The 13,030-nt window shown below is 31.9% G+C and overlaps 3 protein-coding genes across 10 annotated transcripts in view; 2 read left to right on the top strand and 1 right to left on the bottom strand.

The window, feature by feature from the left end:
* Positions 1-9,010, bottom strand: part of Borcs6 (BLOC-1 related complex subunit 6) — a 108,779-nt gene extending 99,769 nt beyond the window's left edge. For 3 of the 7 annotated variants that reach the window (XR_014436515.1, XM_083087545.1, XM_083087546.1), the window contains exons 1-4: positions 8,789-9,010; positions 7,861-8,388; positions 7,616-7,776; positions 1,313-1,393 (exon numbers count right to left, since the gene is read on the bottom strand). Coding sequence is in view for 6 of the 7 variants with exons in the window: in XM_083087545.1 (XP_082943671.1) it covers positions 1,321-1,393; positions 7,616-7,776; positions 7,861-8,388; positions 8,789-8,878 (852 nt within the window). In the remaining variant the exon portion in view is untranslated. Of the gene's footprint in view, positions 1-697; positions 835-1,312; positions 1,394-6,433; positions 6,876-7,615; positions 7,777-7,860; positions 8,389-8,783 lie in introns of those variants that run through there. The other 4 variants (XM_083087544.1, XM_083087549.1, XM_083087547.1 and 1 more) reach the window with 4 other exon arrangements.
* On the top strand, positions 3,713-5,177 carry LOC145964212 (uncharacterized). Its single transcript, XM_083086689.1, has 4 exons — positions 3,713-3,893; positions 4,031-4,234; positions 4,375-4,626; positions 4,700-5,177. Exons 1-4 carry the CDS (start codon positions 3,867-3,869, stop codon positions 4,814-4,816), a joined length of 600 nt encoding a protein of 199 aa, XP_082942815.1. The 5' UTR covers positions 3,713-3,866; the 3' UTR covers positions 4,817-5,177.
* A 302-nt stretch (positions 9,011-9,312) lies between the features above and the next one.
* On the top strand, positions 9,313-12,910 carry LOC145964444 (general transcription factor 3C polypeptide 3). Of its 2 annotated transcripts, none has more exons than XM_083087193.1 (5): positions 9,313-9,490; positions 9,652-10,112; positions 10,171-10,383; positions 10,498-12,368; positions 12,609-12,910. In XM_083087193.1, exons 2-5 carry the CDS (start codon positions 9,682-9,684, stop codon positions 12,887-12,889), a joined length of 2,796 nt encoding a protein of 931 aa, XP_082943319.1. In that variant the 5' UTR covers positions 9,313-9,490; positions 9,652-9,681; the 3' UTR covers positions 12,890-12,910. The 2 variants fall into 2 exon arrangements, with proteins under 2 accessions (XP_082943319.1, XP_082943318.1); XM_083087192.1 differs by having other exon boundaries at positions 9,673-10,112.
* The last annotated feature ends 120 nt before the right edge of the window (positions 12,911-13,030 follow it).

Genomic DNA, 13,030 nt, shown 5'->3' on the forward strand with positions numbered 1-13,030 from the left:
CATATTTTTACTAATTATATCTTACAATTGAAAACCGATATATATAGGCGGTAGTTGAAATGAACGTTAAGATCTTACGCGAAATGATGCGCCACTTTTATTAGTAATCGGTTTAAGAGATTTCCCTTCAAAGAAGCTTTACCGGTGAAAAATCCTTTTCTTCTCTCCTCTCTTCCAAGCTTGCGGAAGCTGTGAAAAGGATAACGTACCATACGCTGGATCCCTATATTTTTGCACCCTCGGTCTACATGAACGCGCGAAAGGAAAGAAAAAGATCGCACAGAAAATCCAGCAGAAAGAAAGAGAACTCTCATTGGCTATTAGATGAGGGAGGTATGCGGTGCCCTCGAGAAGGTAGCGAGATGGTGGGCGATGGTGATGGGGTGATGAAAGGGAGAAGGCGAAAGGTTTCTTACGCGGCTGGCTCGCGAAAAGGGAGAGGGGAGGGGAAAGGGCAACGTTTCGCGCGGGAACGAGCAAGGGCGTCGCGACGCCGAGTTTTTTAATTAGTAGTCTGTGATCTGTCGAGCGATTTTTTCCCCTCTCATTCCTTCCCTTTCATTCGCTCCTCATCGCACGTTGCTAGCACGCGGCTATTCCCAACCCCTTCGCGCGAACAGAGACGCGTGTTTGACTCGTTCCATAATATGTTTCTTTTATTCGTTTCATTTCTCCCGACTACTCTCCCCTCCAAGAGCCTCAGAGACTTCAGAGACACCGCTCCGATTTCATTCCCTTTTCCTTGTCTCCTCCTGGTGAGATTCAGACGAAGAGGCGAGCTCCCACGGGAGGACACTTGCAGCGTCTCTGAGTAATTTGCTAAGAAAGTCTCGGCTGTAACGGTGAATGATCAAAGCGGGGAAATGAGTAACTTTGTGATCGAGACAGCTCATAGCTTCGCTTTGCTTCTATCTGATTTAGTATGTAGTTACGCTATAGTTTCTATCGCGTTGAGGCAATACTCTTCATCGATCGACAATTTCTCTCTCTCTCTCTCTCTTTCTCTTGACTTGTAATATAAATATCTAAATCTCAATAATTTTGTAATATTGGAACGCATCGTAAATAGACGTCCAAGATACGCTTTTGACACAAGATTAAATCTTTAATTCAAATTTTGGCAAAATTTATGCAAGTTTTAATCATTCTGATATCAGTCTTCGTTTTTGACTCGCGAAGACATTTCCACGAAAAAGAAAAACAATGAGATAAATTTTCTTTCTTTTAAAAAAAAAACTTGAATTGTTGCGATAAATTTACTAATAAAAATTACACTATTAATTAAATTTGAATTCTGATTCAAGATATTTACCTTGATCTTTAATCGCTGTAACATTGACTAGATACCATCCTCAACGATGACATGCCATTGAAATCGAAGATTCTATGTTCTCTGTAAAAAAAGAGACAGAATTATTAATATAATAAAATTATATATATTTACTTATTATATAATATTATACATAAATTATATATATATATATATATATATATCAATTATTACACATAGAATATATACATATACACAGATTGTTAAAATATATATAAATTATATATAGATTAAAAAAATATGCAAATATAAGTATAAAATACACAAGTCTAAATACAATGCTACTTTTAATCGTACATTGGTGTTAATCGAGTACCATCATCGGCGTGCGAAGCTACTCGCCATCGACACCGCGATAAGCTCTCTTCGTACACAGAAGAAACAATGCGGTCTTTCTCGTCGCGATTTTATCCCGCTGGCCACGCGCGTGAAATGGGCTTTTTACCACGAGATCAAGCCAGGTCGACATACGCAACGTAATGTCGCAGGGCGGCTATCTGCCGCTTCATCTTTTATTTAGTCATTACGCTCATCTTTTTCTCCTCTCTTCTTCTTTTGGGAGAAGCACGAGTCGACCGAGCAAGCAGCAACACCACTTTTGCGTAGGAAAGAGAAATAAGAGGAAGAAGAGAGAAGGGCTACGGACATGGTTACTTGCCAGCAGCTACTTCAGCAAAAGCTCTGCCGAGCTTCTTCTCACAGACCCGCATTTATAAAGACACGATGCCGACATAATTCATCGCTATCCTTTTGTTATAAATATTCAAAGAATTAGAAAATTACATTTTTTTACAAAACAATATAGATCGTGATTATACTTTGCTAAATATCTCAAGGTTTCAACTACGGAAAAACAAATCCTTCGATTTTTAATTTTAATTAAAAAATTATTAAAAATAAAAAATTATAAAAATATTTTTAAAATATTACAAATTTATATTTCATCATTGCATAATAATTAACATAACTCTTTTAGAATGAGCAGTAATTAAAAAAACTAATTGCAAGTACCTAGCTCAATAAAGCTATGATTGAATAAAAATAAAATTCTAAGGGAGTGCGATTTAACCCGACGATTTAAAATTGCCACATGTACAAATAATCCCTTTTATGGTTTTATGTAAGGCTTCAATGTAAATTGCGCCATTCTCAGCATTTCAGTGGTAGAGATTACACCACGTAGCAGCGTCCTCCATAGTGTATGCGCGTGTTCCCTTAATGGCCGTCGAGTCGGAGAGATAAATTAACGAGGTGTTTGTGTCCGCGATCGCTGCTCGCGCGCGCGCTGCTCCTTTTTTTTCTCCCCGACGACCGGGATTAAAATCATGATGGGGCTTTAATAATTACCGCCGAACGAATGCGTTAAATGAGGCGCGCGTCGCGACGCGCCCCGAGCCGGGGCTTTTTGCCCGGTATTATTTACAGCCCGGATCCACAATGGGCATGGCTGAAACCCGTGCAGTTTAGCCATTGCTCGCGCTGACATTGTGCACCGTCGAGAATAAATAAATGCGTGAAATTTTCAAACAGAACACGCGGAGAAAGGCTGCCGTTCTTTGTGACGTGCATCAGAAAAAAAAGCCGTGCCAGCAATTGTGTGCAAAACCGTAATGAGGAAATTAAGAGAAAAGCTCGCGCGGCGAAACACAATGAACGGGCTTGCAAAATAAGCACGAATGAGGGAAAGAGATTGAAATCAGATTGCACTTTAGATAAATAGTATACTATATATAACAACATGTGGAGAAAAGTTATTTGAGATACGAATACAATGGCAATAAATTATTTGGGGAATATTAATAATCAAATACAATGGTATATGAGTAATATAAATGTATGTAAATCATATTATTTTTTGATGTTAATATTAAAGATTATAATAAAGATAATAAAGTTAATATTAAAGTGTAACAAACTGACAATGAGATAATAAAATAAGATTGGAAAGATTATGCTAACATTTAGGATGAGAAAACGTTGAGCTTAGATAAATATTATCATAATAATACAAGGTGCAGATTAATAATGTTATGTAGCAATTATTTATAAGTAATACAAAAGATATTTATTTATTCTATTTTAATGTGTTTCTCACACACATGTATATATATATATAATATCATGTAAATCATTTTCTGTGCACAAATTAAGCAACTGAAAATTCAAATCTAAGCTATAGGTTTTTTATACATTAATTTATATCAAAACATGTTAGATAGATATACTAATAATATATAAATTCAAAGAGTTTTTAAGAATCATGACCTAGAGAAACCTAAAGAAAACAAATCGTCAAATTTATCCTTCAAAACTATATTGTTGTATACTATATTTTTTTGATGTTCTTAAATCTATAAGAAACACTTAATGTTCAACTCCTGAGTAATCACTGTCTATTTCAATTTTTATGAGATATTTAAGTGTTTTTATCTACTGATCATAAGTACGAGATATAACGCGAAGGTCAGTTTTCGAATTGAGTAAAAATTTTCTTATCAATTTATCGATTAAAGTCATATAAGAAACGCAAGCAATAATGCTATCGCAGGCTGTTTTATTTGTGGTAATTATATATAAAATATAATAATAAATATAAATAATATGTGTGTGTGTGTGTGTGTGGATATGCATATAATATAACATAAAGTCGAATAAATCCATCTTCCAAGTATAATTTCCAGAATAATTCCTTAATTTCAGAATTTAAAAACAGAAACAATTCTTCGAATATGCGCAAAGATAACGTGCGAAAACAGTAATAATCGTGACCGTATTCTTCGTATTATTTCGAAATGCGATGAAATGCGTGATACGACTAAGCAAAATAGTAAAAAGATATTAATTATGACCGATATTTTCTTTTCAATACCACGAGGAAAGTTGGTGTTACGACAATTTAAACTGGTAATTAATTTAAACAGATAATTATATTATATTTTTTAAACGGATAATTATATCATATTATATTTTTCATTTCTTTTGATTGTTAATATTACCTTTACATATTTTATATTCTACGAAAGAAACTTTTTTGTCTTTTGTAGCCTGACAGAAAAGGAGAATTAATGCTTTTTAAACCATATTATTCATTAGCAACATCTGTACCACGATTAATAAACAATTACGAACGTGTAGCTTTAGATAAGGACCTAACATACGCTCTTGCATGCGTTTTAATGGTTTCTTTGAATATAGACAAACAAATAAATAGGCGAATGTACACATTTGACATTCCTGATTTTGTTAATATATTGATAGAACACATTCCTACTGTTGGTAATTTTGTATGCATGCAGGTTAGTATAAATCTTTACTTCACAAGTTCCGATTAATAAAATTATCCAATTTCATATCAATAATATTATTTAGATATTAGTAAAAAGTGCACAAAACAATGTGCATAGAAGTTGTAATGATGCGCTGGAAATACTTAAAAATCTGATGCAGGAACTGTCCATAACGGAAGATGAATTAATTTCTCCTTAAGAATATACATCTGTTTATATATAAATTTAAGAATTAAAGAAAGATCGAATGATATAATGATATGAAGAGTATATGATATAAGATTGCAAAAATATGAAGAAAATTTTATAAAATATTTTAATTTTATATAAATACAAATAATTTCAATAGTAATCTGAAGCCAAAAAGCAGCATTGTTGTACAAATATTATCTTTTTATATTTAATATCAATATCCAAATAATCAATATACAAATTCGGTATATTATATAAGCTTATTTAATTTCTAAAAAAAATTTAGAATTAAAAACATATCACATATAAAATTTCCAATATTGAAATAATATTAAGTAATATTACTTCAATAAAAAGTAATATTAATAATTTTCAGAAACAGTATGTGAAACTTAAAAATAAAAAATTATTAAGTAATCGATTGATTATTTGCTTTTTTAAAATAAAATTTTATACTTAAAAAATATATTTTGCAATAATATTTATATTATATATATTCCTAAAATTTATTAAATATCATCTCTTTCTCTCTTTCTCTCTTGATATTTATTTATATGTCTGAGAACAAATAATACTTAACAAAATGATATATATAATTTTGTACAATCATGTAATAAAGCATAGTCACGTAATAAAATTCAATTTTTATTTTTCCCTATTACATGTTTATCTTTTCAGAATAATATATAGATTGCGTACATTTTAAATATATTTTCTCAATTTTTGACATTTATTTCTCAAATATCAACTAGAAAATGTGATAAAAGTACTTTAATCAAATATTTTTTAACCAAAATTTGTTTTTCTCAAAAACAACTTTTTATTTTTTTCTTTAGGAAAGATCATTCTTTCATTAAGCCACTCAATTTTTTAGCTTCTAGTCACGATTAATGGGCTCTATTCGCAATTTCCATTTATCATGCACGGCACTCGGAACACCTCGACCGCGAGATCGTTGATACCATCTTTTGTGTGTCGACGAAGCATCGTTGGAAGAGAGAGATGCTCGCGTGCAAAAAGGGACAAGCAGGAAGGCAGGGGCAGATCTACTCCGTCTCCCCGCCACTTTGTGGAAAAGGCGACTGAAAAGTGGTCCGCCGTCGTCGCGAAAGCCGTTAACCCCCAACCCCCGGCGCCAACCTCCGAGTCATCCATCCCGTTATTGTATTTAGTTGCCCGTCGACGATAAGGTACGGGGTACGGGATGGAACGGGACGGCCACGATGGCGAGCGACTCAGTGCCTCTAATGCACATCTTGGAATATGATATCCGGAGCCGCTTCCACTGTAGACTTGTATTGGTCTACGGTTACAAAGTAGACGTCGTTGCTACCCTTCCGAGCCATTTTCCACCCTCATTTCCACTACGTCCTTTCGCTTCTTGTCAAATTTCCTCTCTTTCTCTATCTCTCTTCCTCCTTTTTATCTCTCTGTCATCAATACGCCTTCCATCCAAGTTCTATGCTCTTCAAAAGTTGCCAACCTTTGTCCTTTTATTTTTAATCAAGTTTAATCTTTGCTTTTATTAAATTAGAAATTTTAAATTACTGAAATATATAAAAGAAAATTATACTAAATATATTTTTATTTCTTTCATGGCAATCATTAGAATAACAGAATCGTATTCAGAGAAATTGCTTTTTAATAATATTGCTTTCATCATATGTACAAAATATGTGGAATAAACTAACATTGTACAACGTATGCAGAATACATAAAATGTCATTTAACACTAATCATATTGTGAAACTCTATTCTTCAACAATCATAATACAATATATTTTTTCAAGTAAATTATTATTTAATAAGTATACTTAATCTATATCTTAAATATGTATATATCTTAAAAATACATAAGAGGTTTTAAATTAAATATTAAAATTGCAAGCTATATTAATCATAATAAACAACTTATTAGAATGCAAACTCCATTATGTATACTCCATAATTACAAGTTTCAAGAAAATATGGTGGTTTTCTCCTTTATATTGTTTTACAAGTTCATTGCACTTTCGAATAGCTCCAGCATTCTCTTCATCTCTTTGCTGAAAATCAAGCAAAGCGGACTACATATATATATATATATATATATATATATATATATATATATATATGCACATAGAAAGGCCAGACTTAAGCTGCTCTAATATTCATGACAGTCCACCGTAACAAAATTAATTAAAACAGATTTTCTTTTCCTGTTTGTTGCATGGTTGCATACTTAATGTAAATGCATTATGACAAGCTTTGCAAAATATTTAAAGAATAAGATTCTCTGTTAAATCATTCATTCTCAAACAAAAAATAAATTGAAAAAGACGTGCGAGAGAAAGAGAAAAAGAGAGAGAGAGAGAGAAAAGCGCCAAAAGAAAATTCTTTGCTTTCTCTTTTGTTTTTCTTTTTTTTACTAGATATAAAAGGAATCTTAATTTTAAACTTTGTTACAATATTTTTCCGATACTAATGATTAATAGTTGATTCGGGATGTAAGAACTAAACTTTTAATAAACTTTTAATGTACGCTTCTTTTTCTGTAACAAGCTTTTCTCCCCTTTTTTTTCTCTCTTTTTTCATATTTTTCTTATATTTTATCATACTGTTTAGCATTTGATTAAAGCAAAATCTTCTTTTATAGAATAAAGTTGTAATTTAAGCAGATATATTTGATTGACTTTATAAATAAGGATCATGTTGCTACTGTAAAAAATTTAATAAAAATGCTAATCAGAGTATAATGATCAAAGCTCTTTCAGGATAATCTTTGCAATCTTGATTTGATTAAAAAAGAGAATATTGCAATACTTACATCTGTTCTGCTAACTTGTAAATTGGTCCCATCGACTTTGATAGTTCTTCGCATTTAGCCATTAATTGATACATTGATTTTATATTGTGATCAACAGCATCGCACGTTTTACACACTGCATCTCTGTAGGTTTCTAAACAGCCAACTGTAAGAGCTGATGCCTGGAAACAATAACAAATTACTTAAATATATGATAATCATATAATAATGGTCATGGCAATAACATGTCTCAATTGATGACTCACGTTTTGTAAAATTGCAGCGAGATTTTCAGTCAAAGCGTCCACAGAGGTTGCAACCTTCCTAGCTTCCATTTCTAATTCATTTAATACATTGTGATCGAGAGGCGGCAATTGTGGAGTCAAGGCCTGCCTGTACAAGCATGGGGTCGAGCTTCGCGATCCCGGAAACGATGGAGTTTCTCCCTTCTTTGTCACAGGACTGGACAATTTGATCTTATTCTCTAAATCCTCTGTGACAAATAATACCATGTCGCCGTCTTGCATAACTCTTCCCTCCAATTGCAAATAACCCATAGCTTTATGATAACTCGGTGGATCTAGATCGTCATCTTCTGTTGGACTACCACCTCTACTTTTCAAATCTAATTGATCCGGTCTGTGGCCAGTTGCTCCTATTTTCTCCAAATTATCATCAAAAAACTTTCCACTCTCGATATCTGGAGAATCAATGAGTGATCTCAATTCCGAAATAGGTGGCGAGGATTGTGAATCAAATGATATCTCGGAATAGGACGCTGTCATCTCATGTAACTAAAATATTAAAATCACACGCATATAGCAAATATTTATTATTAAATTATTACTTATAATTGTATTGTATATGTGTGACAACAAATTTATGTATATTTAATTATATATGTTAATTATGTGCATATTAAGTAAAATAAATAAAATGCAAATAATGTTGAATATTTATGAATATGTTCTGTATTTATGTATCAGTAACATTTATATAAAGTGTAGGAAATCTTTGACTTGTTATTTTATACATATATTTCAAAGATACACACACACACACACACGTATGTATGCATGTAAGTATGTATGCGTAAAACAATATTAATAATAATAATAATTTACATAATATCGCACAAACACATAGATTTATAAATGTCCAACACTTCACACAACTTATAAATTCTAACCTTACTCTGTCTTCGTCGTAGTCGATAACGGTATTCTTGTCATTTCGAATATTCATTCCCGATTTCGAGGCTGCTTCAATCTCGTCCGATTCCATTATAATTGCCACACTATGAATCTTTAGAAATAGAAAAAAATGTCTTATTGCGCGAGATGAAACGTACCGATACTCCAAATATCAAACTACGATCGAATGACTGCATTCAGAGGATTCAACTGCTAAGGAGCAATCGAACATGATTGGTTTCTACTTTCGGATCCGACCAATCAGCGTCGAATTACATCGGAAACTTTAGTAATGTTGTCAACTGTTGAATGATACCCAATTGCCTACGTCATCGACGAGCCAATTTAAAATAAAATTCTCTGATTGGTCATAGTTGATTACCCTAGATATCCATAAATATGATTGGCTGTGGCCATTTGCAAGGAGATGTTCCCAGCCAATGAAAATTCGGCATTTCCACAATTAATAAAATGTCGTTAACCAATCGTAATTCATTTTATCACGAATAGTATATTTGTACTATTTATTATAATTTATGCTTTTTTAGGAGCATTCGCACTGTCATAGATGTTTATGTGAGCGCAAATAGGCAGTGAAACGTGAAAAGAGAGAGGAAAAGTTTCGTATAAAGTTTGTGTATTAGATTTGACGATTAATTAATTATATATATAAGTTATTTCGTTAACTTACATCAGTTATATGGTAAGTAAAAGAAAATTGTAACAAAATATATTTTCATGTGTATCACTTATTTGTTATTCTTTTATATGTCACATGTAGCAATAACAAAATAAATAATAACATTACATAAATATAGTTGATAATTTACACATTTCTGTAATATTATTAATTTGTTACATAAGTTTGATGAAATATACATATAGTGAACAATAATGGAATGCGATACAAGCGAAACAACTGTCAGCATGGATGTGGTCAAAGAAACTGCAATGGATGTGGAACTTGAAAAATCGACTGTCGATGACAGTTTAGTTATTAATGATAATAGTAATGTAACAGTAATAATTGAAGAATTGGATGAAAATGCCATTAACTCAATGGATATGGATATCAATGAATTTGTTGAAGCTAAAGCATTACAAGTACAAGAAGTTAAAGATGTTATTCCAAATTACACATCTTCTCCATCATGTAGTTCTAACAAGGATATTATGGATGCAGAAGATCAGGATATGTCACTAACTGCAGATGAGGAAGAGCAATTGACAAAACAGTTTTTAAATGGAGAGTTAACATTTAGCGAATATTCATCAAGAATGGATCAGGATATAGATGTGGAAACAATAGAAAATGATAATTCCAGGTACGACTCGAAAGAAATTTTGCAATAAAATTCTGAAATTATGACAAACTATTTTTAGAAAGAATATCGAAGTGGATCCTGTTATTGTACAAAAGACTGCAGAACAGAAAAGTATAGAACAACAAAGAACATGCAAAACAAGTAATGTACGTCAGAGAAAAAAAAGACGTATTTTGCCACCAGTTTTACAAGGTCTTATGGGTGAAGCAAATTTAAGATATGCCAAAGGAGAAGTAGAATTAGCAGCCAAAATATGTGCTGAAATTATTAGGCAAGTGCTTCTAATATAGCATGTTGATAATGATTTTTCTATTAATATATTTCTAAGTTTTATATTACAACAGACTGTTTAAGAATATTGACAATTTGCTAATTATTTCTTTAGACAAGTACCAACCGCCCCACAACCATACCAGACATTAGCTATGATATATGAAAATGACCAGCCGGAAAAATCATTACAATGTTCTTTAGTTGCTGCACATCTTAGTCCTAAAGATGCTGACCAGTGGATAAGATTAGCTAACATATCACTGGAAAGTAATGATATAAAACAAGCAATAACATGTTTCTCTAAAGCAATTCAGGCAAGTCCAAAGGATATAAGTTTATATGAGATACGAGCACAACTTCAAGAACAGAATGGAGATAAAAAAGCATACTTGCGAGGATACACAAGATTGATTCATCAATTGGAAGCTGACGACGGTGAACATATATTGAAATATGCAAAAATATTAGCCAAACATTATATGCAAGAAAATAACAATACACAAGCATTAGAAGCAATGGAGACTATTTTTGTCAAATGTCCTGATTTCATTACATTAGAAGAAGTTAATATCATGACTGAATTGTTAATAGCTCTAAAACAATTCAATAGATGTTTAGATATATTGGTCAAATATACAGATATTCAGGTACGATATAAGAATAATAAGAAAGCAGAACAAGAAGATATAACTAACAGCATAATGTCTGAAGAGGAAGAAAAATTGAATAATTTGAAAAGAAAAGCTACGACTTCAATAAAAGATCAAAATATTGATGAAATAGAATCTTGTGATGTACCAGATAATGTAGTTGTTGATTTAAAAGCGAAATTTCTTATAACTCTTATTGAATTAGGTTACATTCAGATAGCTGATGAACTTTTACCTAAATTTTACACGCATGAGAATCCAGAAATTTCTGGAGATCTCTTTCTAGATTTGGCAGAAGCATTAATGGACAAGAAAGAATTTCAGCGTGCATTAGTTTTATTAGATCCATTAGTTGAAAGTTCGAATTTTAGTTTAGCTGCAGTCTGGCTAAGGCATGCAGAATGCTGGGTTGGTTGCAATGACATGGATAAAGCCATAAAATCTTATGAAATTGTCCGAAAATTATCACCGCAGCATTTAGGGGCAAGAATAGCTCTAGCTAAACTTTACAAAGAAGCAGAACATTACGATAAAGCGATAGAGGTTCTCTATCAAGATCCTGAATCTGATACATTAGATCCTGATGTTATATATCAAAGAATGATATTACTTTATAAAGTTGGAAGATACGAAGAATACTTATCATCGGGAATGTTGCTTCTTTCAAGACATTGTGTTAACATAAGGAGAAGGAGTGAATTAAGTTCACTGGCACGTTCAACGGTCCGGCAACGCCTTGAAAGTTTAAAACATGCTCGTTTAGAAGCCGGGGATACATTAGAGGATGAAAACGCGCCAATATTTGCTACTAATACAAAACTGAGTGAGAAAACTGAATTTCAACTTTTTCTACAAATGTGCAAGCTAGCATATAAATTTAAAAAATATGGTTTTCTTCAAAGAATATGTTTTACCGCTTTAACAACATATAGATTTAAAAAGAGAAATTCCCATATAGTCTTCTTATGTTTAATTTCTTGTATACATAATGAAGATTCATTCCATGGATTCAATATCGTACGAGAAATTGTACGTGTCTGTCAAAGATCCAACTCGTGGAATTTATTAAATATAATTATTCAAAGAGCTCAAGATTCGAGGCATAGCAGATTCATAATGCGATTACTTGGAAGAGAAGATGTATTTTCATATTTGCATATCATAGTTGCAAATAATTGTCTTGTCGCAGGAACATATAAATATGCATTGAACGGCTACATTTCTCTCTTCAAGGTAGCGCCTAATGCATTGTTAGCATTGTTAATAGGTGTTACACAATTACAAATGGCATGTCAAAAAATGTCAGTTAAGAAAAATCAACTTATAATTCAAGGTAAAAACCTATACATGCATGCACGCACGCACACATATGCATGCATATATAAAAAAATAGATTGCCATAATTATTTAAAATTATATACAAAATTGTAACAAAATATTCCAATTAATATGATAGGACTATTGATTTTAAAAGTGATCAGCATACACTCACATATATTAATATATTAGCACATAATATAATAATATATAAATTGTAATATATATTTTTTAAAGAAACTTTTTTTTTATTTAGCACTAGCATTTTTCAAAAAATATATGCAACTACGTGGTAAAGATGGTAAACAGGAAACCTATTACAACATGGCGCGAGCATTTCATCAAATTGGTTTATTTCCATCTGCGATTCACTTCTATAAGTTGGTCCTGGAGGAAGATCCGGGAGATTTAGTTAAACAGCATGCAAATCTTTTGGATTTAAAAAAAGAAGCAGCTTTCAACTTACATCTCATTTATTTGCAATCCGAAAATCATCTCCTTGCTAGGATGTATCTTGAAAATTACATCACAATTTAAATAAAAGATGTGAAATCTGAATCGTTCAAATGTGATATAGAATTTCTATATATGTACTGTATATATACTATATATTTATACTTTTATTGGCTTATTTTATTACTTACACGTAAATAGTCTTATTTATTATTAATATGATAA

The sequence above is a fragment of the Camponotus vicinus genome, unplaced genomic scaffold (genome assembly GCF_025532165.1).
Source record: "Camponotus vicinus isolate PSW18456_S1 unplaced genomic scaffold, iyCamVici1.0 SCAF_13, whole genome shotgun sequence".
Classification (NCBI taxonomy): domain Eukaryota; kingdom Metazoa; phylum Arthropoda; class Insecta; order Hymenoptera; family Formicidae; genus Camponotus; species Camponotus vicinus.